This window comes from Pseudopipra pipra, chromosome 18 (assembly GCF_036250125.1).
Source record: "Pseudopipra pipra isolate bDixPip1 chromosome 18, bDixPip1.hap1, whole genome shotgun sequence".
Taxonomy (NCBI): domain Eukaryota; kingdom Metazoa; phylum Chordata; class Aves; order Passeriformes; family Pipridae; genus Pseudopipra; species Pseudopipra pipra.
The window spans coordinates 3735854-3761622 of NC_087566.1; the positions used below are offsets into that span (position 1 = coordinate 3735854).

The 25769-nt window shown below is 54.2% G+C and overlaps 3 protein-coding genes across 7 annotated transcripts in view; all 3 read left to right on the forward strand.

Moving 5' to 3' along the window:
- SRRM4 (serine/arginine repetitive matrix 4) overlaps window positions 1–13746 on the forward strand; it is a 47414-nt gene extending 33668 nt beyond the window's left edge. For 4 of the 5 annotated variants that reach the window (XM_064674689.1, XM_064674692.1, XM_064674691.1 and 1 more), the window contains 5 exons: window positions 3239–3576; window positions 5179–5391; window positions 5645–5755; window positions 7360–7506; window positions 8110–13746. In XM_064674689.1, the coding sequence (XP_064530759.1) occupies window positions 3239–3576; window positions 5179–5391; window positions 5645–5755; window positions 7360–7506; window positions 8110–8374 (1074 nt within the window). In that variant the 3' untranslated portion in view covers window positions 8375–13746. The remainder of the gene's footprint in view (window positions 1–3238; window positions 3577–5178; window positions 5392–5644; window positions 5756–7359; window positions 7507–8109) is intronic. The other variant, XM_064674690.1, reaches the window with a different exon arrangement.
- Window positions 13747–16116: 2370 nt separating this feature from the next.
- HSPB8 (heat shock protein family B (small) member 8) lies at window positions 16117–19854 on the forward strand. The gene is made up of 3 exons (XM_064674709.1): window positions 16117–16993; window positions 18036–18099; window positions 19078–19854. Exons 1-3 carry the CDS (start codon window positions 16615–16617, stop codon window positions 19235–19237), a joined length of 603 nt encoding a protein of 200 aa, XP_064530779.1. The 5' UTR covers window positions 16117–16614; the 3' UTR covers window positions 19238–19854.
- Window positions 19855–25466: 5612 nt separating this feature from the next.
- The window catches only part of CCDC60 (coiled-coil domain containing 60), a 64959-nt gene continuing 64656 nt past the window's right edge, over window positions 25467–25769 (forward strand). Inside the window, 1 exon segment of the mRNA XM_064675545.1 lies at window positions 25467–25556. Within this exon segment, the coding sequence (XP_064531615.1) occupies window positions 25467–25556 (90 nt within the window).

The following is a 25769-nucleotide window of genomic DNA, read 5'->3' on the forward strand; positions in this document are numbered from 1 at the left end:
GAGGCTGCTGTGTCCCCCCAGTGCCTCCCCTGCCCCATCCAGACCCTCCAGCTGTCACACAGACTACCTGTGAGATGTGGATGTGTGATATGTGGATATGTGTAAGAACTGCATATTTCACTCATATTGCCTCTTCCTGGAGTGTTGCTGCCACAGATGTTGAGCTATGGAGAAGCTTGTTGATGCCCCCAGTCATCTGACAGATTTTGTGATGTGCTGACAGCAGTTGCTGCTTTTGAAGGTAGACTTCAACCAAGGATCCCAGGTCCCAGATTCAGTCTGAAAATCTATTTTAGAAATGCCAAGAAACTGCTGTATTTCTTGGCTGAAATAATGGCCTTTTGGTTTAGACTGGGAGGGAACAGAAGGAAGGTGTTTGCACATGTGATGCTGGGTCAGTGTCCCTTGGAGCAGCCCTGTGCCCGCTCCAGGCTTTTCCTACTGCTGCATCTGGGGAGTACCTCACATGGTGGGTTTATGCCTGTAAATGGAAGGTGATGAAAAAGCTGCTTATCTCTGGGTTAGGGTTTGCTCTAACACAAACCATAACCCATCTTTTAAAAAAACATTTGCCACGTTTGAAAGCACAGTTCTGTATCTTCTGGGGTGTGCCTGGGGAGAGTGCAGTGGTCCAGATCTCTTTAGGCTCTGGATGTGACATTAGGGTTTCAGAAAGAGTTGGTGAAAAGCAGAGCTGGGTACCTGGCTTTCCTATGCTCCCTTGACATTCCAGTTTCTGCTGGAGCTGTAAGGACTGGTAGAGAAGTGCTAGAGCTGAGAAAGAAGCAAGAAGCAGCACCAGATGCTGAAATGAGGACTTGTAATGTGTGTCTCTTCTTGGTTGGGAACACTTGGGAGATGTTTCTGTGTTGAAGGTGCAAGCTGGCTGGTGAAGAAGAATCACTTCATTTCCCATGTGTGCTACTGGGGTTCCTGATGCCTCGGAGTTGGGACTGAGCATAACTTAGAAGTTAGTGTGGAATGGGGGAGTCCCCAGCTCCAGTAGGGATTTGCTGGGATGAACTAATTTTTGTCTCTTATCCCAGAAGTAGTAATGTCTCTCCCTGGCAACACAGGAAGTACTTGGAGATCTTCCAGCTCCACATGTTTTCAGAGCATGAGGTTGTTGTGGGAAGCCACCATTCCACTGGCCATGCTGAGACCTGCTGTGTGTGTTGGTAGCTCTGCTCTGGTTCAGCACCTGTGTCTGAGTCAGCTGTCCTTGCCCCAGTTAGCACCTCTTGGAGTAGGTTGAGGGCAGCTCTTCCCAGGGACATGGGCAGGAGGGTGGATGTGCAGGCACCATCTGATGGGATGAAGGAGCTCCATGTAAAACATGACAGTGGCTGAGTGTCTGCAGCCCCTCTGAGGGTGAGAAAGCCAGGGGGTCCAAAGCTAACCTCTCCAAAGGGACTGGCTCTGTCTCTGCTGTGTGATAGCTGATCCTGGTCTCCTCTGCTTTTCTTGGCTCAGAACACCTCAGATTGGTGAGGGCATGACCCAGGTCCTCAGTGTTGACAGCAGGGCATAGAGGGGGGTATTGTGTGCCCAGAGTGTGGCATGAGGTGTTTGAGGGAGCACAGCTTGCTGGGAACATATTGGAGGACTATCAAGAGTGGGGAGCACCAAACCTGTGTGTCTACACTCTAAGGACCCTGGACCAAACCTCATGGGTGGGAATGAGGAGAGCAGAGCTGCTGAGTGAAAGAGGAGGAGGCCACATGAGAACGCAGATGTGCCGGGTCTGTGTTTGGCCCTAACTGTCACCCCACTGCAAGGGCAGGCGTTAGCACTAACCTAGCCCCACTCCCAGTGCTGGTACATCCCTGGACCAGCTTAGGTAAATGCTAGTGGAGTTAAAACTGAACTATAAAATACTGAAATGATGTAAATGCCCTTGGTGATGCTCAGGGTTCCAGAAAGCAGCCTTCCCCAGGGAAGCCTATGAGTTTGAGGTCCTTGCTGGCCCTGTTCTGTTCAGCAATCCACCAAAACCCAGCCAGGGTATGGCTGGACCCCCACCCAGAGACTGGCCAGGAGCAGGGGTTTCCTCCATTATTTTTTTTTCCTTCTTCCCTCACTTGATTTCCCTTTGCCACTTCCATAAAACCCACGGGGATTTAGTGCAAGCTGCGACTTTTCCTCACAAGCCATCAGCCTCCAGGAGCGGGCTGGGCAGACTAATTTAAAGCAGAAGGAAACAAAAATTAATAATAAGGGAGACAAGCGAGCAGACAAAAAGCAGTCGTGACATTTGTGTAGAGGAGGCAGCAAACAGTTGGCAGTGTGGATTGAAGAGAGGGTTTATGTTTTTTTCATGTAATTTGAGACTCTAATGATGGACTTATGTTGCCCGCTCTTCCTTTTTTCTTACACCTTACCTACTAAAGGAGGAGTTCTTGATGGGTAAGTGGATGCTATCCGCAAGACACCAGGGAATTTATTAGAGGTCACTTGAGCGCATTAGCTATATCTTCTTCAGGGGGTAAAAAAAGCACACAAACAAGTATCTGTCTACCTTTTATTTCCAAAGGGATTTTTCTTTTTTTTTCCCCCCCTCACCCTCTTTTTTCTTTTTTTTTTCTTTTTTTTTTTTCCCTTTTTTATTTCAAAGTGATAAGCTTGTTTATTTGCCAGTTTTTACTTTGTGCAGAAGCCCTTAATTTGATTTGATTTGGTTTTTTGTTGCTTATTTTGGTGACATTCGTTCAGCCGCTTTATTAAGGAAGCTTAAAAAATTCACTCATTTAAGATTTTATTTCTTTTTTCTTTGCAAGGATTATGTAGATTTTGAATGTATATACCCCCCTTTTTTTTTCCTCCCCTCTTTAAGGTTAAATAAGGGCTTTGTCCTCTGTTATATTTTTTTTATTTAGTTAGTTATTTTGATTCTTTGGTTGCCCGCTTACTTTGTTGAACTTTTTTGTTTAACATGAATCGCATGCTGATACTCTTTGCATGATCTCTAAATCTTCCCATTATCATAGCAGGGGGAAAAGAAGTTTCTTCTTACTGTGGATTTCTTTTAGGGATATGTGCTTTTGTTTTCTTCTCCTTTCTTCTTTTTCTTTCTTTCTTTCTTTGTTTCTTTTCTTTCCTTTCTTTTTGTTTCAGTGCATCATGATGGTAAAATTTCTGGGTTTATTTAAAAAAAAAAAAAAAAGCAAAGTAAAAGAAAAAAACAACCCCCCCCCAAAAAAATCATTCAAACAATGCCAAATGGCTTTTTTGCTTTCAGATCTCTCAGTCAGGGTCTTCTGCTGACCTCTTTACCAAAACAGACAGCCCGCCTGGCAACCTAACCCGCCAGAACGGAGAGTATCATGAATATGACTCAGGAAACGATACTTCCTCCCCTCCCTCCACTCAAACGAGCTCATCCAGGTCAAAGGACAGCCAGGAGAAAAGAAGTCTAGTCCATGATGGCTTTGGCCATGCCTTCTCGTCCGGGAAGCCCAAACTGGCCAACAGCGATAACAGCTCTGATTCAGGAAATTCCTTCACCAGTTGTTTTTCCCAGACCAAGGGAACAGCTTTGGAAAATCTGTCTCCAGATGCCCAGGGACAAGACCGAAGGTCAGTGATTCCCGGTAGCTGCTGCTGGCAGCCAAATACCTGGTGCGTTGTTGCTCTGTGTCTCCTGCCCGCTCGCCAGCTGCTGTGGTGAGCCGGCAGGGAGGTGTCTGTGGCCTGGAGGCAGGCAGATACCAATCACACCCACGGTCTTGCCAGTCTGGAGTCCAGAACCCAGCAAGGACCAGTACTGTAGCCTGAGGAGGAAGATAAAATCCAGCCATAACATCCCTGGGCTTTGCTTGCACGGGTGCTTCTGGCTTTAGTGTGGTTAACATAGAGTTTAGGCCTGGGTCAGGCTGTGTCCAGAGCACATTCCTGCTCAGCTGGGCATGGCACATCAAAGAAAAGTTTCACTGGCCTTTCTGGGAACAATCTGAAAGGGGCATCTGGGGGTTGATGTGCTACTTCTTCCCCTCTGCCTACTGAGGGGAGGGGAGGCAGGATTTGTTTTCACTAAAACCATTATGGGCTGTTCTTTCACCTGTCCAATGAAGCAAACCCAACCTGCCCCCTTCCCAGCTCATCCAGGACTGGTCCAGGGTGAAAAGATAGGATCTCCTGCTAGTGGAGAGCACAGGGAGGGGCAAGTACCTCGCTGGCTGCAGGATATCACAGCAGCAGCACTGGGGCCACAGTGCTTGGCATCCAGGCTTGGGCAGGAGTCAAACCACCACCCAGTGCCACAGGTCATCCTCAGGAGAGAGGAGTAGCTGCTGGCCTCCAACATTGCCTCCCATTCCTGGAGATTGGCCAGGGGATGTTGGGGGTGAGGACACTGAAACTTGGTGGCTGGTACTCAAGGCTGTGCTCAGGCAGTGGTGTTAGGGAACTCTTCCAGCTCAGGCCCTTGGGTCCTAAAGGCTGGAAGTTAGAGCCAGGATATGATCTGGGAGTGGGAGCCAGGGGAATGGGTGCTAGGAAGAACAAGCTTCGTTTTTCAGTCAGAGGGTAAAATTTTAGGGCTGTATGTACTTATCACATTGTGACTCCAGTGGGATAACTCTGCCTTCACATGGGTGGAGCTGGGATTGCAGCTGGCCCTGGCTGCTGGGAGGCTGCCTGGCTGCTGGGCTCTTGACCCCAGTTAATTCCCTGGGCACTTCTGTGCCTGGAAGAGGAGGAACCCACGCAGCGCTGTCCAAAGGCAACAGGACATGCCTGCTCAGTGTCCACTCATGCTGCTCCACAGCCAGGCTGAAGCAGAGCCCCCTGCCCTGCCATGCTCTGCCTTTCCCTCACTCCAGCACTTCTCACCTCACTCCCTGCCCAGAACCTGCACTGCTCGCTGGCCTGACCCAGGCTCTGCCAGCCAGATGCCTCTGGTGTGTTTGGCACAGGGCAGATGAGCAGCTCCTTGTGCCACCTGAGATCTCTTCCACAACCCTTCCCTGGCACAGCCCGGAGGGTGAGCTCTGGGACTCTGACCCACACACATGGGGTTTCCCACAACAGCAGCCTGGGGAGCCAAGAGGTCTTTTTCACCCCCAGCTGGGGAATGGGAGGATGGGAGTATTTGTTTGCTGGAGCATGGTGCTCCCCTCAGCCAGGGACCAGTCCCAGTTCAGCCACAGCTTCAAGGAGTGTCCAAACATCTGTTCACAGAGGGTGCCTGTCCTTGTGTCTCAGTTCTTCGGAGGAGAAGAAGCGAAACTTGCCCCCGTCCCCAACCCACAGCTCCCCGCTCAGGCCGTGCTCCCGCAGCGCGTCCTACACCAGCACGGGCAGATCCTCCCCCGGCTCCAGCCGCTCCCGCTCCTCGCACCACAAGGCCTCTCCCAGGTACTCCCGAAGCAGGTCCTGCTCCTCGGGAAAGAGGTAAGGCCAGCTGAAATGGCTGTCTCTGTGACCCTGGGCAATGTCTAACCCTTGTTGGCTGGCAGGCTCCTTACAGGGGGAGGTGTGAGAGTTTGGGGGGGTGCCTGGGGATCCGCAAGGCTTGGATCTGGCTCACAGAGCTGAGCCCGTCAAATATGGGACATCTCTTCCCCCTCACCCAGGTTTGGAGTAGTCTCGTACAGCCTCAGCCTTCAGCCTCTTTAACTCTTTTATGTTTCTTTCCTATCTCCAGGTCTTCCTCACGTTCCCCCAGCTATTCCTCCAAATCCTGCAAAAAAAGTCCTGGGAGTAGGAGTTCAAGGCCTCGTCGGAGCCCCAGTTACTCCCGCTACAGCCGCAGCAGGTACAGCTCTCTACTCATGTGATATCTGCTGCCTCAAGCTTTCCCACTGCCTCCATCACTTGGCTGGACTCCAGCACACCTCCTGGTTCTTCCCAGCCCCAGACTGCTCCCTCAGCTTCCTCACTGGGTGCTCTAGTCCTCAGCAGTGTGGTGAAAGGGAGCAGAGGGTCATGCAGGAAGGCATATGGCAGTATATTGGCCCTCAGTCCACTGGAGATTTCTCACCATTTATTGCCCCTGAGGTGCTGTTGCAGAGGGAAGAGCCCAGAGATGAGCTGTAGAAAAAATGGATTTTCTGGAGCCAAGGACTGTCTGGTATTGATTCAGGAGGATTTCACACAAAGCACGTTTGGGGTGGGTTGCTGGGAAAGGAGACCTGTTTTATCCTTTGCCTTGAAGCATCATGGTCACAGGCAGAGCATGTGGCAGGTGAAGTGGCTGTCCCTCAGCTCCGAGCCCTTGCAGGGGACAGCTGTGCAGCCAGGAGTGCACAGATGGCTGCTCTGCTCAGTGGTGTGTGCCACGGCCTCATCCCAGTGGGAGATGCCTCACAGGAAAACCCAGGAAGTGCCCCTCTCTGTCATGCTGGTGTGAATGGTGGGCAGAGCATGGGGCTCTGTCTGGGTCTGGCCACCCAGGAGAGGAGCTCATGTCAGAGAGGGGTCTGACTGCAGCAGGGAATGATATTCTGCTTGTCAGAGTCACGGCTCTGCCAAAGATTGTCAGGCCCTGAGGAGTGCCCCTGTTGCCGGGGCAGATGCCAAGTACCCTTGGGCTGGCACTCACAGCCCTGCAGAGGGAAACATGGTCCAGGCACTCTCTGTTCCCTCCACACTCCTTAGAAAACACACATCTCCAGCTCAGTCCTAGAGATGCCTTTGGGCAGGTTCTTCTGGTATCATCACTGCTGCTGTGAACATTTTGCACCCTTAAAATCATACATTCCCAAGGCTGATTCTTGCAAGCTGTGACAATCCCTGTGCTACTGAGGAGAACATTTTTTGCACGGAAGGATCAGGCAGGCTCTTGACCTGTAACGTGTTGCTTTGCAGATGGCACTGAGCGGGGTGTATGAAGTCAGCCACGCTCCACAGAAGGGCCTGTACTGACGTGTACGGGAATTTAACAAAAGAGAAAACCATAGCAACACCGGCACTCCTTCTGGCGAGGCGTGAGGAGCCCTGCAGGGATTTGGGGCCGGGGCCCTCGGCTCACGTGGGGCCTTCTGGCAGGGCTGTTCCTGCTGGCAGGGCTGTGAGTGCCAGCTCCAGCAGCATGGCCAACAAGAGCAATTTTACAGAGCTAAATACAGAGCACACCCACAGACACAGGTCCCTGTAAGCCATCTTAGCTTGGCAGTGCAGAGCCACTGTAAGACACTGCTGGAACCCCCAGACACAATCAGTGGTGTCCATCTGTCCAGCCAGATGGGTGTCTCTCTGTCCAGCTACATGAGAGCTCAGGGCTGGTGCCACCAGAACACTCAGAGTGGTCCCTTTTGGACATGAGTGCCCTCCACTCAATGGGTCATTGCCTCCACATCCCAAATCCACCCACAAAACTGTCACCCAGCAGTGACAGTTCACAACCTGTGCCTTCCCCAGGGACCGTGAGCGAGAGCACAAGTACAGCTCCAGTGAGAAGGAGTCGCACCGGGAGCGTGACCGGCAGCGTCGGCGCCGCTCCTACTCCCCCCTGAGGAAGCGCCGGAGGGACTCTCCCAGCCACCTCGAAGCTCGGCGCATCACAAGGTGAGGGGATGCCGCCCCATCCTTCGCACACGGGCTCAGCTGGCGCTTCCCAGGGGGATGTGGGCTGTCCTTGGGTCCCGGCCCTTGCCAGAGGAGGTTTCTCAGGTTTCCCTGAGCCTGATCAACAGGCCCTTCCACCCCTCCCAGAGCTTGGGGATTTCTAGCTAGAGGCAGAGGGAGGACTGGAGGGGGGGGGGGGTGTCTCATTTACAACAGCTGAAGGAAAAAGGATGCAGTCAGAGCAGGGACTCAGGTGCCAGGAGCATCTCCTCACAGGTTTTTATTTCATCCTTCCCTGTGGTAGATGTCCCACACTGTAGAAAGACAAATATTGACTCCAACGTTCATGCTGAGGGCTCTTTGGGACAACATCAAGCAGAGCCCTGCCTCAGATTTCATGTTTGGGATGCTCCCCAGGGCTGTAGGTGTGGGTGGTTTGAATCCCAAGGCCCATCAGCTACCTGATCTTTTCCTTCTTTTCCTTTTAAGCAAACACATTCACATTTCTGGGAGTGTTGTGCAGAGCAAACAGTGCTCTTTGGGGATTTTGGCAGTAAATCTGTCCTTGTGTTGCTGGTAACCCGTGTCTCTCTGTCCCCACAGTGCCCGCAAACGCCCCATCCCCTACTACCGTCCCAGCCCCTCCTCCTCCAGCAGTGCCAGCAGCTATTCCTCCTGGTACAGCAGCTTCAGCCGCTCCCCGAGCCGAAGCCGGAGCTACTCCAGCTACCGGACGAGCCGGAGCCGAAGCTGGAGCAGCAGCAGCGCCGAGGGCAGGAGCCGCAGCCGGAGTTCGGGCCCCAGGAGCAGCCGCAGCAGGAGCAGGAGCTATGACTCAGGAGCCAGCTCCGACAGCCTGCGTCGTTAGGGAGTGCCGCTGGTGGCTGACACCGTGTGCCGGCGGCACCTCCAGATTCCTGGCATTCTCCGCTTCCTTCCCACCTACCTGGCCATCGATAGCAATCATCCCCGATACTGATGTGGTGGCAGTGCCGGGTCCCCCTTCCCCGGTTCAGAGTAAGAGCCCTGGAGCGCCTGATGCAGCCCCTTTGTTCTGCCATGGAGTGGGTGGATCAGTCCCAGCTCCCTGTGCCAGGGCTGGAAGAAGGGTCGGTGCTTTACAGAGGGTCTGTCACAACAGACCTGCTCCATCCTCCCTGATGCTCCCGTCTCTCCATCGCTGCCACTCTCCAAAGCACTACCAGCTGTTCCAAAGGAAAGAACTCAGCTCCAGGAACCAACAAATTAACTTCTGTTGGAGGAAGAGATCCAGTTAGGGAGGATTTGCTGGAAAGCTTCCGAGATGAGGGGGGTGACCTGTCCCCACCAAGGCAAATATCAGGTCCTTTGGGTCTCTCCTCCAGAGTAGCTGCCCATTCTGTAGCAGGCCTTTTCCATAAGAAAATATTTATTTATTGCCACTCAGCCAGGCCCTGCTATAAATAGAAGGCTAGAAATCCCTCCTGACGTAATTTCCAGGGAAAAAAAGGGCTGTTTGCTCTTTCTCCTGCCCTTTCCTACTAAGTAACCACACCTTTTGCAGGGTTGTTTTATCCCCCAGTGCTGACTTGCTTGCAAGCAGCCTGCTGAGGTCTGAAGCAGACATCGGGCTGGTGGGGTACAAGGCAGAGGGGAGCTGCTGCCATGCTGCACTCCGAGGGTCAGGCAGTGGCATGGGAGACAGGGGCCACGTGGTTCCCTTCTTGGAGGAAGCCTCGTGCAGTTTGGGTTCAGGTTTTTCTAAAGGGAGCATTGCCCTTGGAGTGGAACCGTAGGGAGGTGTGGAGACAGCCTGGTTGTGGGGTACAGTGAGAGCACACGGGGTTAAAAGGGCATTGCATGAGCCAGGGGACCCCAAATCCCTTTCCTGAAACACGCAGTAGTTTTAAGCAGGATTTCAGGAAGCCATTTCTCCTTGAGCCCCTCAGGCTGCCCTGAGGCAGGACCAGCAGCACAGTAGTGCTGGTGCCAGGCTGCAGCAGGGTTTACTGGTGGCCCAGTTTGTCACCGGGAGGCCAGAGCAGTGCAAGGGGACAGGAAGGGCCCCCCACTAATTGCCTGTTTTTCCAGGGAGCCGCAGGCAGTGGCAGGAGGGCCCTGCCTGCCCGGCCTCCCTGGGCCCTGGGGTTTTGTCTCCCTGCCAGCCCAGCTGCCTGCGCAATTACTGTGTTTTGCCGGGTAACAAAGGCTTCTCCCAGCACAGGCTGAGCTGGTGCTGAGGAGTTTATTTCTCTTACAACACCTGGGTGCTTAGAGACGCTAATTTGGACTTCCCACCCTCCCTTTTTCCATCCCCTCCCCTTCCATCCTGCCTGATTATTAACGAGTTTGGGCTTAATGAGTCAAGGAGGTGTGTTGTTTAAATGTCACACAGAAAAGGGCAGAGTGGAGCCACCATCTGCGGGAGGAGGAGAGGGGGTAGAAAGGAATGTAACTCTCCCCCATCTAAAGAGTTACCTACAGCCCCCCCAGTGCCCCTGGCAGCAGGAAAAGGGCCAAAGCAGCAAGTGGAAGAAAGCCAAGTGCCACGAGGTGTTGTGGTGGAGATGGATGATCGCCTCAGCAAGCCTATAAACCTGTTACCTCTTGAAAAGTATAGCAGTGAGGGCTGGAATTCCACCTGGGTGGTACGAGGGGAAGTTTTATGCCAGGAGTCTCTTTCCCCGTATCCTTCCTACTGCTGGTTCCCCTTGTCCTGTGCCTTCAACACCTAAAGTCCCCCCTTTTCCCAGACCCTGCTCCCCAGCCTTGCTCTCTGTAGGTAATGTTAGGATGAGGATGGCTGAGGCAGAGGTGGGCACTGGTGTAGTTGGTGGTTTGGTAGGGGCATATCTGTCTCCTGGGATGACACTTTCTAGGACAAAGAGAGAAGCATTCCTTGTAGGGCTGAGCAAATGCTCCAGGGCTGTGGTTGAGGGATCAAAGACAGGGTGTTCTTGCAGTGGGGTGCCACTGCCTTCCCTCCTGTGCTGGCCCTGACAGTGGTCCCTTGGCCACCTTCTGCAGTGAGCTCCCTCTCTAAAGGGCTGAAAACCTCACAATTCTTCCCCAAAGAGTCTTTCCCAGTCTGATGCTGAAACACCCTGTCCTTCTGCTCCCGGGGAAGATCCAAAGGCAGTGATGGGAGCTCAGATCCCAGCTTTACCAATGTTTCAGGAGTAGCCTCCTGCCCCTTGGCACCCTGTAACACACACATGCAGCTGTAGCAAGGAAGAAGCGAGCCAGAAGATCCAAAATTAAGAAGGAAAAGAGGAGGGGCTTTGTGCAACTGGTGTAAATACCAAACACACATCGTGGCTGGGGTTGGACAATGGAAGCACCACACCAGGATCAGCAGCATCCACTCACCGTGGGACAGGAGATGACCCTGAGGGTTGCACAGGGCTCTCAAACCTGTCCAGCTGATCCATGTTTCAAGGACTGCATCTGCCTGGACAGTCCATGGCAGCTAAACGTTCCTGGGGTTTCCCAAGCAGACTTGCATTGGATTAAACCTCCTAAATTATTTATTTATTTATTTATTTATTATTATTATTATTATTCTATTTTTAATTCTATGTCAGAATGGATGCAAGTGGTCACCGTTACCAGTATTTATTTATTTTTTTTTTAAACATTAAGTTATTTTCGGATTTGTTTGTTTGTTTGTTTGAATGTATCCATGCTGCCGGTCTCACGTAAAGGTTTACAGCTCTGGCCCCTCTTGCTGAGGAGTGACAGTCACTCCTGCTGCCAACGTGTCCCTTTGTGCTCTCTGGAGCAGGGCGGACAGAGGGACGCAGGGGCAGAGCTGTGTGTTTTCACGTTAAAATCTCGGGTCTCTCATTAGATTTGCGCAGGAATGTGATGGATGTGAGCGTACAGACGGGTGTAGGAGCTGACAGAGGTGATGGCGAGGGTCTGCCGGCCGGCTGAGCCCCGGGGTGTTGGCAGTGCTGCGAGGGGAAGTGTCTCCCGGGCCGTGCTCCGCCGGCCGGGTGCCAGTTGGCTGCTGCGCTGTTTCCCTTGGCTCCGCAGCCGGTGCTCAACCCGAAACCAATCCGCTCCACAGAGGCACTGCTGGTTTCCCTGGGAGGATGCCGTCGCCAGGACTCCCCTGCTGTGTTTATCCCTGCGCAGTGACCCACCCATGGGAAAACTAAAGAAAATGAGACTGTGAGAGACTGATCCCCGCGGAAGGTCCTTGCAAAATCCAGTCCGTGTGTGTGTACGTATGTATGTGCACATGTGCATATACATGTGTTTCCCTTGGTCATGGTATTTATTTTTTAACTTACTTAAGATTTTTAGTACAACCTGGAACATCACCCTCCCTTGTCAGTGGACAACTGGGGTTTCTGTGAGTTTGTGTGAAGCCCGTGAGCTTTTCTGTCTCTGTGCCTTTTGCCAGTGCTTTTTTTTTCTTTTTTTTTTTAATTCTCTCATTTGTTGCTTTTATGGATTTTTGCTCTGAATGCAACATCTCAGATTGCTGCAGGTGCTCTCTGCAAAGAACAAGTTCATCTGGTGGAAAAGCAACTTGGTCATTTTGATGATGGTGAATTGCTGCTCACCTGTGGTCAGACACACACAAGGGATGTCCAAGGCTGGCCATAGCATCAGGAAAATGCTGGGAAGCAAAGATAAGGGATGTTTCAAAGCACTGTTCTGTTTGTTCTTTTCTTCATGGCTTACAGCACTCAGCTGAGCTTTGCTTTATGTTGACTGCAACTTTCTCAATGTTTTTGTTGTTTTGGGGACTGAATTTGTACCAAATTTGTCTGCAACAGCCAATCACTGTTATTTTGCTATGCATTGTACATATATTGAACAGGCTGAGAGGACTTGGCCTCTATTTAATATTTATTTCTTCTATTTATTGAGCATTAATTTAAAAAAGCTATTTGGGCCATGCCGTTGGGTCTATGAAGGTAGGAGCCTTTGAGGTGTTGCCATATATGTTGGAGAGAAACAGGCAAACTGGGCTCATTTGGACTTCACCATCAGTGATTTAGGGAAGAACCTCATTGTGACAGAGATGGGCAAGGCAGCTGAAAATTCTCCATCTCTCTGGACCAGCTCCTGTTGACAAATCACAACCCACTGGAAAGGTGCAGGGCATTCAGAGGTGACAGGCCAGCTCTTGTGGAGGAATAACCCTGCTCCTCTTCCTCTGCCATATGGAATAGGGCTGCCTGGATCACCAAAGATCCCTGGAGATCTCTGATCTCCCACTGCTGGTCCCCTCTTCCCTCTGGGAGAGGGGAATACTTGTCACCTTTGCATGGATGATGAGGAAGAGGATAGGGTTGAAGTGACTGGCCGTAGTCTCTACCAGGAAGGCAGGATGTCCACACTGCCCCATCCTCAGACCCTTGTGCCATGTGCTGCTTTTCCCCCTTCCCTGAGCTTTGTGCCAGAACCAGTAGCTTTGCCCAGGTGGGAGCTCAGGAAAGGTGGCCAGGGCAGGACTGGGGAGGTCTCTGCTGTTGTTTCCAACACAAGCAGAGCTTGCTGCAGGAATCCTCCCCCAGCTTTGGAAAGAGCTCGGGACGTGCTAAAAATCACGACCTGCCCCAGTGTCCTCTTTCCCCGAGTGGGAGGTGTTTGTGCTCCATGGGCAGAGATGCCTGTGGTGGTGGAGTGTGGATGTGGCTCTGGCATTGATATGTGCCCAGTGCTGGGCTGTTCCCAGGGAGCTGGCTGGGAGCTGCTGGGTGCTCAGCCTTGGGGCAATTGGGATATGGATCTGAGAAAGGGATGGATTCAGGTGCCTAAGTGAAGACTTTGCCCTGTAGTGTCCAGTGGGGTTTTATTACCTCTTTACCAGAGAACAAATAATTCTCATGACTTTGCTGCTACCTGGAAGTTTGCACATGACTGGGAGGGTCCCTGAAGCACCGGTACATCTGCTGTTGTAGCAACAGCATTGTGGTCAAGCATCCCAACTTTTGGGCTACTGCCTAAAGAAAAACACCCTGATCCTCACAGGCCTGGGACAGCTCTCCACCTTCAAAACCCAGGGAATGAGCAGATCTAGAAAAGCCAAGGCATGAGAAAAGCCGTGAGGGAAACAGTGTCTCTGTTTTCTCGCCCGTTGGTCGATTCCACACCAAACAACATTGGTGCATCTGTTTGTTTGAGTTCGTTGTAAAGCTCCCCTTGCTCTCCATCGACATGTGTTCTGTATCCTTTAGTCTTCCTGGGTGTTTGAGTTGTTAGCCTGGTTAGAAAAAGGTTCCAATAAAGGTTCGGACAGTATTTCCTTTGCATCACAGCCCTGTTTGTTGTGTTCCTTTTGGATCCAACTGTGCGCAGTGGGATATTTTGGGTTGTTTCAGCTGCTCCACAGGGAAGGGCATGTGCCTCCACTCCCAGCTGCTGAGGACTGGCTCCTCAGGGCACTGGCTGAAGAAAAAAAAGTTGTGGGCTAGTATTTCTGGCAGCTCTCCTTTCCCTGCTGGGCCAGGCTTCTGCTGCCCTTTGCCAGGCACTTTGGATCCCCCCACCCTATTCAGGCATGGGAAGTCCAAGCCAGAAATCCATCCATCTCTCCATGGAGGTCACTGCTGGGCTCAACACTGCTCTCCTTGGGGCTGTGCCTTTCCCTGCTTGCACAGCTCTTACTCCAAGCCCTGCACAGAGCTCCTGCCATGGTTACCTTCTTGCCAGGAGGCAGAGGCAACTGGGATTGTTCAGCACCCTCACTTTGGGGTGTGCCCCTGGACTGGCTGGAAGCCCCACAGGGGAGCAGCAGCACTGGGCCAGGTCCCCATGCTGTCCCCAACAGGTCTCAGATGGGCACCCAGGAAAGGTCTGGCCGTGGCACAGATGGATCTTGGGAACACGGGGCAGCATCCCCAGGTCACTCGGAGCAGAAGGGAGGCTGCAAGGGCACTTCGTGCTTCCCAGAACTGATGTCGTGGGGTGGCTCAGCAGTGGGAGGCAGTCGGGAGGTTTGGAGTGACAACAGGAGCTAAATTGGGATGGCCCAGAGCGGGTGGGAGGGGACGTGTGACTAATGGGGATGAACGAGGCGACAGGCAGAATTCCTGGCCGGGGAGGGAGAATGGCCTGGAGCTATGTGGGAAAAATGTGGGACTGGGGATGTTTCAAGGCTCCTGGAAACACGGCAGGATCGTGGGGCTGCCCGAAACATCCTCGGGGCTTGTCCCCCTCTCCCAGTGCTCTGGTGTTTGCCGGAGCAGGTGCAGATGTCAGTGCTGGAGTGACTCTACTGCCCAGCCACGGTGAGAGGTGCCCCGCTCAGCTCAGGATCAGTGCGTGGCCACGTCCCCCAGGCCCTCCTACTGTCACCCGTGGGCAGCAAGAACCCCCAGCCAGGCAGGGGCAGCCAGGCAGGAGAAGGGCATCGAAGGGGATGCTCAGCTTTTCTGCTGGCAGCTGCCTCCCTGCACCAGGGGTGCTCAGCCGGCACCTGGGACTTCCCCAGGCATCTTCAGGCATCCCCCTTGGACCCCAGGGAGACCCTTGTGATACCAGCTGCCTCCACGGAAGCGAAGGAAGCCCTGTCCCGGCCCAGGAGAGGCAGCTCCCCGCCCCCAGCGATGTCACGTCGGTGCAGCGTCATTAATGCCACGGAGTGACCAGTGGCTGAATCTCTGCGCGGCCTGCGCTGCATTAAAGTCTTCCTGCTGCAATTAGTTCCATCAAGTCCATTAGAAAAATTGCAAATGCTGGAGAGACGGAGCATGAGGCAGAGCCAGGATGCGGCAAGAGGAAGTTCCTCCGTATCCAACATGACCCTCATTGATCACATCCCACCGTCCAGCGCATCCCCACTGCTCGCCGGGGCGCTGCCTGGATCACCTCCACGGCGAGTCCCTCGTTGCCAGCGGTACCCCCCGCATGTCGCCCGGGCTGGGGCTGTGTCTCCCGGGTGGATGCTCGCCGGGAGCTCCCCCGGCAGCGCCGCCGCGCCTCTTCCCACCGCGCGGCTCGCTCCCGCCGCTGCCCTGTAATTAGCCGGCCGCGGCTGTGATTAGCGCCTCGCCCTGCCCGCACCGGGATTGCGGCAGGGCCGGGGCACGCGGCGGGGCGAGGAGGAGGCAGGTACTGAGCAGCACCGTGGGGACCCTGCCTGCTTCCCGGGGTCCCTCTCCTTCCCCCAGTTAGGGGACATTTCTCTGGGCCCAACAGGTGAAGGTGGCCAAGGAAGCGGTGCTGGAGAGGGTCATCCTGTTCCCTGCCCCGCATCCCCCAAACACCCACCCGCGGGGTCCCACCGCCCTCGCTGTGCTGTGCCGGGGGTGCCACCAGTGACCCATTTCCCGGTACAGTGGTACCCGGTGGTGTGGGGACACGTGGCTTTACAGTGAGGGGAACAGCTTGGTCAGCCCCACCAAGGTATTTTTAACAGGTGACACTGGGGTGAAAGAAGCCAGCCCGGGCTATTTTGGGCAGGCAGGGCGGCAGGAGGGGGCAGCGGGGGCTGGGGCAGCTGCTGAAGTGCCGTGGCCCCAGCGCAGTCGGGATCCTCGGGCTAGCAGGAGTGGTCAGCTGCCACAGCCCGGATTCTCCACGGCTGTTTCATCCTCTCCAAAATACTCGGCTGACAGGGCAGGACTTGCAAAACACACCACCCCCCTCCTCCCAAATCCATATAAATAGTGCTCGCCCAACGGCTGGAAGGTTAGAGAAGTTTCTGGGCTCCAAGCTCAGGCATTTATTGCTGCTCCCCTCCGGGAGCAGCAGGGAAAGTTGCACATAAAGTGCTGGGGAGTGGGAAAGGAGAGAGAAGCTTTTTAATCTCAGGATACTTGGTTTTACTATTTTTTTACCCTCTCCTGACAAGAAGTTTTATTTTCCTCTCCCCGGTCCTGGGATCGCAGCCAGACAGGAAGCGTTTTCTCACGGCCAGAGAGCTCCCTCCGTCCTTCCTGCGCTCTTCCAGCTCCCGGTGATTCAGCTTGAATCGATTTTCTCATCGTCCTTCACCTGGTGCTGGGAAGGAGGGACCGTCCCCGCGCACCCACGTCCCACCCGGGGTGGATGCGTCTCCTCCGGGACAAGCTCCCGGGGGAAGTTTGCAGCCAGGAACAGCCACATAGAGGCTGAGGCTCCGTGGGAGAGCCCCAGGGACACGCTCAGACCCCTCCGAAGGAAGCCATGGCCGACAGCCAGTTGCCCTTCTCCTGCCATTATCCCGGCCGGCGCAGCATCCGAGACCCTTTCCGGGAGCCCGGCCTGACCTCGCGCCTGCTGGACGATGATTTCGGCTTGTCGCCCTTCCCCGGGGACCTGACGGCGGACTGGCCCGACTGGGCTCGGCCCCGGCTCACCACCACCTGGCCGGGCCCCCTGCGCGCCGGGATGGGCCGTCCCTCGGCCATGGCCCCCGGCTACGGCGCCCACTTCGGGGGGTACCCCGAGAGCCGCAGCCCCGCGCCCTTTCCCCGCGAGCCCTGGAAGGTCTGTGTCAACGTGCACAGCTTCAAACCCGAGGAGCTGACCGTCAAAACCAAGGACGGCTACGTCGAGGTGTCAGGTGAGAGCAGGATGGGGCACGAAAAGCAGCCGGTCCTGCCGGCTCAAGGAATTGCTGTAAAACGCCAAAATCCCCTTTATTTTAAGGCAGCGGCAGCAGCCCTGTGCTCGGGAGCCGGGAAGGGTTTTGGGGCAGCTCCACAGGCAGTTCGGGGGTGCCATGGGGGGATCTGGCTCACAAGCCATGGTGGTTTGCTGCCAGAATGAAAAAGGACACGTGTCCTTTGGGGTGAATCTCCCTGCTTTCCACCCCGGCTGGCGGCACCCTGCAGTGAGCGGCCAAGAGGGGCCCCAGCCTGGCTGGGTTAATTATAGCCGGGGTGAGGCCGGCACGGAGGGAGATTCCCTTTAAAGGGGCCGAGGGAGAGGCTGGGAAGAAGGGAGCAGCTGCTGCACAGCCCCAGCCTGGGTCTGAGCTGGGCAGAAGCACGTCCCTGAGAAGTCAGTTAATGGTGGGGACAGGGGGGGCAGGGTCCACCACATCTGGGGTGCCCAAGAGTGCCCTCAGCAGCCCATCAGCCTGGCACTGATGTCCTCCACTGGCCCCGAGTCCCCTGGGCTGGGGTCACTAGGGAGGGCTTGGGGCTGCCACCCAGAACAGTCTCAGGTATTTATTTGGGGTTCACAGCATCACAGTGGGAAATCCCAGGTCAGGAGGGTCCAGGCAGACACTGGCTGATGCTCCAGGCACAGGGACCCCCATCCTGACAGTGTGGTGGAGGGGAGCCCAGCCCAGTGGGGCCAGAGGAGGAGGCTGCCACCTCCAAAGGTTTTATTATTTATTTATTTTTATTTTCTTAAGCCCCAGCTCTTGGCAGCCTGTGAGACCCCATTTTCTTACTGGAAATACGGCTGTGCTGTGTCCACCATTGCCTTCCCCACATGGAGAGGCTCCCTGAGCCCTCCCAAGGGAAGGGTTTGCACAGGGGAAGGGAAACAACTGCTCGGAAAACTTTCCTGTTGGGTTTTGCTGTTGTTGTTTGTTGGGGAAAAAAATAATCTCCTGGTGAGGTGCTGATGTGGGGTGTTGGCCTTCCCTGCAGGCAAACACGAGGAGCAGCAGGTGGAAGGAGGGATTGTCTCCAAGAACTTCACCAAGAAAATCCAGTAGGTACCGGTTGGCCTGGCTGAGCTTTGCCAGTCCCTGTGCCCCAGCTCACACACGCAGGGACTGTTTTCACCCCAAAATCTGCCCTTCTGCAGCACGTGCCTGGCTGGTTCAGGCCACAAAGTGACTTCCCGAGGGAGATGAAGGAGGAGGAGGCCTTTTTTGGGGTGCTCTGTCAGTCTCCTCCACGCCCGGGGCTGTGTTTGGGGAGGGCTGGGGCACGGGGAGCGGGAGGGATGCGAGGAGCCAACCCCCGGGGTGCGGCGGGGCACGACGGGCTGACACCACTGACACCACTGCCAGCCCGGAGCACATCCCCGAGGATGTCTCTGTATCCGTTTATCTCCATGATGTCACTCAGATCGCTATCACGTTGACTCACCCATGGCTCACTTTGGCAACAACAATGGCAAAGGCGAGGCAGCCGCTGTGGGGGGCAGACCCCCGGCCGCAGGGGTTAACAGGGAGAGGCAGCAAAAAGCCCAAGGCATGGGAAGGGTTTCCTCAGCTGGCAGCAGCTCAGCTTCACTTTTCCACCCTGAAGGAGCCCTGTGCATCCCAAACTCCCACGGGAAGGCTGGGTGAGCGCTGCGCTCCCTCCTGCTCGGCGCTCGGGCTCCTTTTACGGGCAAGGCTCGCGGCTGACGTGGGCTGCGGCACGGCCGGGATTTACTCCTGCTTTGTAGAGGCACAAGCGGCGGGTGACATCCCGTCAAACACATCTGCCGGGGAGATTAAACAGAGCTCCCACGGGGGCCAGGCCGGCCAGGAGCCCGCTCTAAATATCCCTGACACATTCCCAGGCACTACAGTAATAACAGAGGCTTTGCTGAGCCCCACACCCGGGCTGGTCCCTCGGCATCAGTGGTTCCCCACACACTGGGGGTCCTGTGTGAGCTTCCCGAGCGTCGGTGTCCACCAGGGATGCAGCATGGCCCGCACTCCTAACCCATCCCATCTTTCCCCTCCTCCTGCAGGCTGCCCTACGAGGTGGATCCCATCACGGTGTTCGCCTCCTTGTCTCCGGAGGGGCTGCTCATCATCGAGGCGCCCCAGATCCCCCCCTACCAGCAGTACGGCGAGGGCGGCAGCGGCAGCGAGATCCCCGTCGAGAGCCAGGAGGCCGCCTGCACCTGAGCAGCCACCCGCGGCCCTGCCGTGCCCCGGCACCCCTCCTCCCCTGCCCCTCTCCCCCTGGATCCCTGCTCCCTGGTCCCCTGCGGCGCGGCATCCTGACAGCCTCCGGCAAGGGTGACGGGTGCCGCTCGTAGGGATGGCAGCACCCGTCACCCCGGGGGGGCCAGCTGAGAGCCGGGGCACACAACGGGTGCCAGGCCACCATCCCCGAGGGCTTGTAGCAGTCTGAGGTGCCAGTAGAGATTTTGTGCCCACGGGGCCAAGCAGAACGGATGTCCTCCTCACGGTTATTGTTTGCTCTGAGTCGCTCGGATGGGATATTTATAACAGTAGCAAAAAAGGGCCATTTTTTTTCCTCTAGAATTGACATGGAAACCCGTAGCCCTGTGTCTTCTCCACCTCCATGAGTTGTTTTTTTTTAAACTACATCTCTGCAAAGGACACGTGTCCGGCGGCGGAGCTTGACGGCACGGCCCCCGTCCTGAGAAACGCAAACCGCCCGCGTGCTTTGAACGTTGGTTTGGGGTTTTGGTTTAATTTTTTTTTTCCTTATTTCCAAAGAGAATTTGTGCTTTTACTTGTCAGACCTGAGGAATAAAACCCAGTGGATGTTCTTAGCCTCCGCTTGTCTCAGCTGAGCCGGCGAGGGTGGGCGCAGGGCGGCGGGAGGGTGGCAGGGAGGAGGGGGGATGCCACCATGTGCCACCTCCCAGCCTGGCACAGGTCCTCCCCATGGGGGGAAGGACAAGGGAGATGTGTGGAGATGTCTGCACTGATGGGTGAATTCCAAGTCCCAGCTAACACTGTGCTGGGGAGCCATCAAGCCTGGCGAGGACCATGGGCTCGTCCGGCCTTTACCCTCTCAAGGGGTTGAAAATGTTTTTCCTGCTTGGGGATGCTAAATCAGGCTCTGAGCTGGGAAATTTGGGGCTGCACCATCCTTGTTTCCATCTTGCCATGCCACCTTCCCACCTTCAGCTCTGCAGGGAAGCACTTCCCAGCTAATTCCCTAGTGGAGGTTTCTGCTGGGCTCTGGGCTCGTGGGGGAGAAGCACAATTTGTTAACACACTGCAGTGCCTGGGGTTGGCAAAGCTGAGCTGTCGATGGGTGGTGGGAAATTTTCCATCGATCTGTGCAGCACCTGGACCAGGCACCCAGTTTTCCATGTCACCAGGACCTCAGAGTTAAAAATACCACCTCACATGCTCCACCCGGGCTCATTTGGGCTGCGGTTACCAACAACAGCCCATCACATGCTGTAAACCCCGGCCCAGCACTCGGGTGCCGTGAAGGCACCCACATTCCAGGTCATGGGGTGGAACCTGGGGACTCTCACCCAGTTTTACGTATTATATTTAATTTTTGGCAGTTGTTACAGAGCTGGGACCCTCTGGTGGTGCACAGCACTGCCAGCCCCGGGCTCAGCCACACGCCGGCTCTGCTGTGAGCACAGCAATTTTTATGAATAAAATATAATCCTCGAAATGTGATACTGACACCAGGATGGAATGCCGAAAAGTCATGAGTCACAGCCCTGTGTCCTTGTGCCACTTGGAGCCGTCATCCCTGTGGGTGACACCTCTCCAGCACAAACTGTGCCTCCTCTTCCTCACCCCTTTGAAGATTTATTTTTATCAGCCTTTTGAAAAAACAACCCCAGGCCCAACCTCAGCTTTGTCCCTTTTCATGGGAAGGACCCCAGGGGAAGCACGTGCCCCTGGAACCACATTCAGGCCCAGCATCCTGGCTGGATGTGCACCACTGCAGCCCTGACCTGGCTGCCTGAGCAGGGCTGCAGGTGTAAGGGACCAGCTGCAACTCCATAGGGAGTTGCTGGGGGAAAATGAGTCACAGCTGAGCCCTGCTCCCACCCCAGGGTATTTAGGGAAGGCCCCAGGCTGCAGCAGCAACAGTGCTGGGACAAAGGGAGCTTCACGTTCAGCTTTGGAGCTGCCACGCTCAGATGATGGCTCCAGCTCTTGTTCCTGCTGATCCAGCAGTTTGGGGTAAGTTTTGTTTTTCTTTAATCGCTTTCTGCTTTATTTGGTTCTGTTTTCTGGTGAATTCCTTAATAGTGTCTTATAAAAGCTGTTGTAAGCTGCATTAGCAATAATTTCTTAATGCCTGGGGTTGGCATGGGCAATTAGCATTAAGGACCTCTTCCATTGGCAGTGTGCTTGGATTTGTGCAGGCAGCAGCTTTCCAAGCTCTTGGATGGTCTGAAGTATCACAGACTAATGAAAAAACTGCAACTGGAGATCCAGGGCTTTTTTTAACTATGATCTGATTATTTGAGTGAATGAGGTTTTAAACAAGTAACCCCTCCTGGTGTTTCTGCAAATGGAAAAATCAGTTTGGAAATACAGAGGGCACTTCTGTATCAGCCTCTCCCCCTGTGTCTGAGGAGATGGGGTGGGATATGTGGATTTCTGGGGTACCAGGGTGAGCAGAGCCAGGGCCAGTGGGGAGCAGGAGCTGTTTGCTCTCCCTCAGCCTGCTGTGAGGTAACAGCTTGGAGCCATCAGACCTGTAACACAAAGTGGTAGCGGCCGCTCTGCAATGACATCACATTTCATGGGTTTAGAGCAATTACAGCACATCAGGTGGTGTCAGAACACATTATGGTTTATGGCTTAATATTGCCTCTGAGGGAGGTGCCGTGTGCAGGATGTAACAGTGAGTGAGCATCCTCTGGGAGGAGTGGGCATCCTGCAGGTCTGACCCTGGGGTTGCTCAGGAGGGATGCAGACCCAGTCTGTGCATTTTGGGACCCCTGTCACACACAGGAGAAGGGGCTGGATCATGTTTATCAGCAATTCACCTTGCACAGGACACCTCAGACACAGCTCTGCTCTGCTGGCCCTTGTCAAAATCATTCCAGGGGGCCAATGCTCCCTTATTTCTTCTGGAGAAGCATTGGACTTCCCAATATCCACATCATTCACGACCAAGTGACTTTTACTGCTGAAGGAGACAGAGGAACCATCCTTATCTGGCCTTCAAATCCTGCTTTCAGAGCAACACTGATGCTGTTGGCACAGGGCGGTTCCTGGATGGAGAGGGGAGAGGAGCAGGTGTTTGGGAGATTTTATTTTTTTTCTTCCCAAGAAGTCAGTTCTGATAAAATGCACAACCACCTCTGAAAGGGGCTGGTGGAATTAAGGAGTTGAATGCTGGGCAATTTGCATTAGGCTCTTTATTGGCACCAATTGGACAGCAGCCAGAGCAGGGAGCATGAGGAGTGTGCCTGCTCCGGGAGAGGGATGGTGGAGTCAGGGCTGAGGTGGAAATCCAGGAGCTCCTGATGCATCTCAGGACCATGAGCTCGCAAGCTCAGCTCTGAGCCCTAGCAAGGCTCTCCCAGGCTGCTGGAGGGAAATGTGGGTGGTTCATGCAGACTCTTTATTCTGGGGAAGATTTTTGGTGATCCCTCCTGCAGCACAAACGGGTGATTCCCAGTGCTGCAGGCACAGAGCTGGGATGGGCTGATGGAGAGGGCTCAGTGCTATAAGATAAGGGGCTGTGTCATGGGAAACCAGCCTCAAAGGACCTGCTGCTCCAACTGGCCACTGTGACAGGCTGAAGGACATAGGGAGATAAGGATAAGGTCACTGAAGCCGTGGGAGAGCTCTCCAGGCAGCTCGGTGGCAGGAGGCTGGATGTGCAGGAGGCTGAATAAACCTCTTAGCTTGTGTCCTGCTGTCTGTCCTGAGCTGTGGGGCATCAACTGCCCTCTGCAAGGCATAGGCATGGGTCAGTAGGGCCAAGCAGTTTCTGAGTCTGGTTCACATCCCACCAGGGCTGGGACGGGGAGCATGTGGTTCCTAGCAGGGCACCACCTCCCAGCCTGTCCCAGAGGATTTATTTTCCTAAAATGGAAACAAGAGCTGAATTGATTTATTTTGGTTGGCAGCATGTGGAGCTGGGTGAATAATCCACAAGAAGCTCCAGAGCTATCCAGACACACCAGGCACCTCCACGGACCTGGTCTCTTCTAGAAAAACGGGATTGATTTTATTTTCCAACTGCCCATCTCCCAGTGCTGCCTGGGCAGAGCCGTGGTCAGCAGCTGGCACAGCAGCTCCCACAGCCGTGCCCATCCCTGCTCTGGGAAGCATTGCTCTCACACCCACACGTGCCCATGGCTCGGGACACACTGGCTCGCCCTGTGGGGATGTGTTTAATGTCTTTTGCTTGCTCAGGGTTGGATCAAGCTGTGGGGTCCTGGGGTGCTCACAGAGACCCTTTTGTTGGCTGATGTGGTTGTTTGTGCTTCCCATCCCCTCTGGGAGCCTCTCTGCAAAGCTCAGAGCTGCTCATGCAGGGGCTCATCCTGACTTCCCTCAGCATCCTCCTCCTCTGTCCCTCAGGCTGCAGAGCCCCCCTCGGCCCCTCCAGGCAATGTGCAGCTCTCCAGGCTCTCACTTGGCAGCCGGTTCCTATTCCTGCAGTTAATCCATCTGTATTTGCACAGAGGATTTGGTATAACACTTCTAGGTGTTTTCCCTTTCTAGAGCATCCCTGGCTCCCTGAGGGTGGGCTGCCTCGGGATGAGCCAGTCCCTTTTCCCTGAGAAAATATGCTGTGACCACCGAGGTGTTTCTCTGCTCTAGTCAGTCATTTGGGGGTTTTCATGTTTCTCTTTGGGAGTTTCTCCTCTGTTGGAAACTTTGCTTTCATGCAGTTTTGGTCTGCACTTGCAAAGCAAATCTCATCTGCTTTATTTTAGATGTCTCCAAAGGGAACACTTTGCCATGTGGTGGCTGCGGGGACAGAAAAGTAAAAGCTTACTTTTTTTTTGTTTGGTTTGTTTGTTTGTTTGTTTTAAGAAAGAACCCAATATCAGAGAAATAACCCACTGACTGACCAGCTGGCCTTTCTGCCCCTTCCAAATCAAAGGCTGGGAAGCTCAGCAAGAGCTCCTGGCCACAAACTGGCACAGCCACCCCTGGGAGCAGACTAAGAAATTCCTGAAGCTTCACCCATCCGAGCAGAGGGGAGGGGAGGAGAGATCTCTGTAGATAAAGCAAAGCCTGTGGGGTGTTAAGGCATCATGTTCTGGATTCCTCTGCCAGTACCCACCTTGAGAGGGGACTGGGTGGGCTTTGAGTGACCCCCCACCCCAGCAGCACAGACCCTCACGGGTGGGCAGTGTGTGTGCCTGTGGTGTTGGGCATCAGGGACCCCTTTATGGAGCTGCAGCTGCCTCTGGGCACTGCAACACTTCCCAGCCACGAATTCCCCCCTCTGATAATGAGCTGCAGCCCGAGGAAGGAGACTTTTCTCCTATTTGTTTTCTTTTGTCAGTCTTTAAACCCAGTTGTAAACTGTGCTGATAATTAAGGGCTCTCTTGTCATTTGGGTGAAGAACTGAAGTGCAGCCTCCTGCTCCCAGCCAGATGCTCCCCAGCAAACCCATCCTGGAGGAGAGGCAAATTTTGGCTTAATTTTTCTTCTTTCTCATTCCAACAAAAACCTCCCTATCCATGGCAGCCTTGGAAACCTCTCCTTATTAAAAGACCTCCTTGAAATGCATTATAGCAGCCAAGGAAAGTAGTTATGAAGCACAAAAAGCCTGCAGAAGAGCTCATTAAAACAATAAATTACAACTAATTAGAATAAATCAAGCTAAATCATCTCCAGTGTGAAGGTAAAATGAGGTGTGAGTGAGTGGTTTTAATAAGGCTGGTGCTAATCCCAGGCTCATCTTTAAAATGATGGTGAGTTCTGCTGCGGGGCTGATCCTGCTGCTGGGACTGGGATGGAAAACAGACATGGACAAAGGCCTGGGGAAAGTGGAGTTGATGGGATTTTTAATTGTGTCCCAGCCTGAGCTGCCTGTCCCTAATTGCAGTCAGTTTGGGGGTAGCACAGCACTCACAGCAGTCAAGGCATTGGGTTTGCTCCCTTTTTTTTTTTTTATTTCTCTACAATTTGCAATGCACGAAGTGGCTGTGGGGTTTTGGTCCTCTCTGTCATATCACTTCATCAGGCGCAGCCACAGCTAAATGACTTCTCTGCGTAATTAGCAGTGAGATCATCGCAGCCGCCTTGGCTCCGAGTCATTTCTCCTCCGGTCTCCAAAGAGCTGCTCAAAACAAGGGAGAGGAGGGAGGTGTGGGTGGAGGCAGTGGGAGGAGTGCCCTGCCAAGGCCAGGCTGGAGTGGGCTCTGAGCAACCTGCTCTAGTGGAAGGTGTCCCTGCCCATGGCAGGAGGGTTTGGACTAGATGGTCTTTGAGGTCCCTTCCAACCCAAACCAGTCTGTGGTCATTGACAAGAAGGCCTTTGAGCTGCCAAAGCAAAAGGTTCATGCTGAAGTAAATGAATTGCTGCTGAAAGCACCTGGAAGGGGGCTCAGCTCTCAGGAACATGGAGCCTGGAGCAAGCACAGGTACTGGTGCCAGGGTCAGGGTCAGCAGTGATGCTGTGGAGACACCACAGCTCGAGCCTCCCCAGCTGCTTCCCTCTGAGGGATGAGCACTACTGCCAGTGCTGGAGAAATGTATTAGTTTCATTAAGCTTAAATGATT

What these genes read in the sequence shown, in the direction of transcription:
- HSPB8 (XM_064674709.1), top strand. Translation starts at nt 16,615, where the DNA reads ATGGCCGACAGCCAGTTGCCCTTCTCCTGCCATTATCCCGGCCGGCGC. An exon ending in CGGCTACGTCGAGGTGTCAG is followed by an intron (nt 16,994 to 18,035) that starts GTGAGAGCAGGA and finishes CCTTCCCTGCAG; the next exon opens with GCAAACACGAGGAGCAGCAG. An exon ending in AACTTCACCAAGAAAATCCA is followed by an intron (nt 18,100 to 19,077) that starts GTAGGTACCGGT and finishes CTCCTCCTGCAG; the next exon opens with GCTGCCCTACGAGGTGGATC.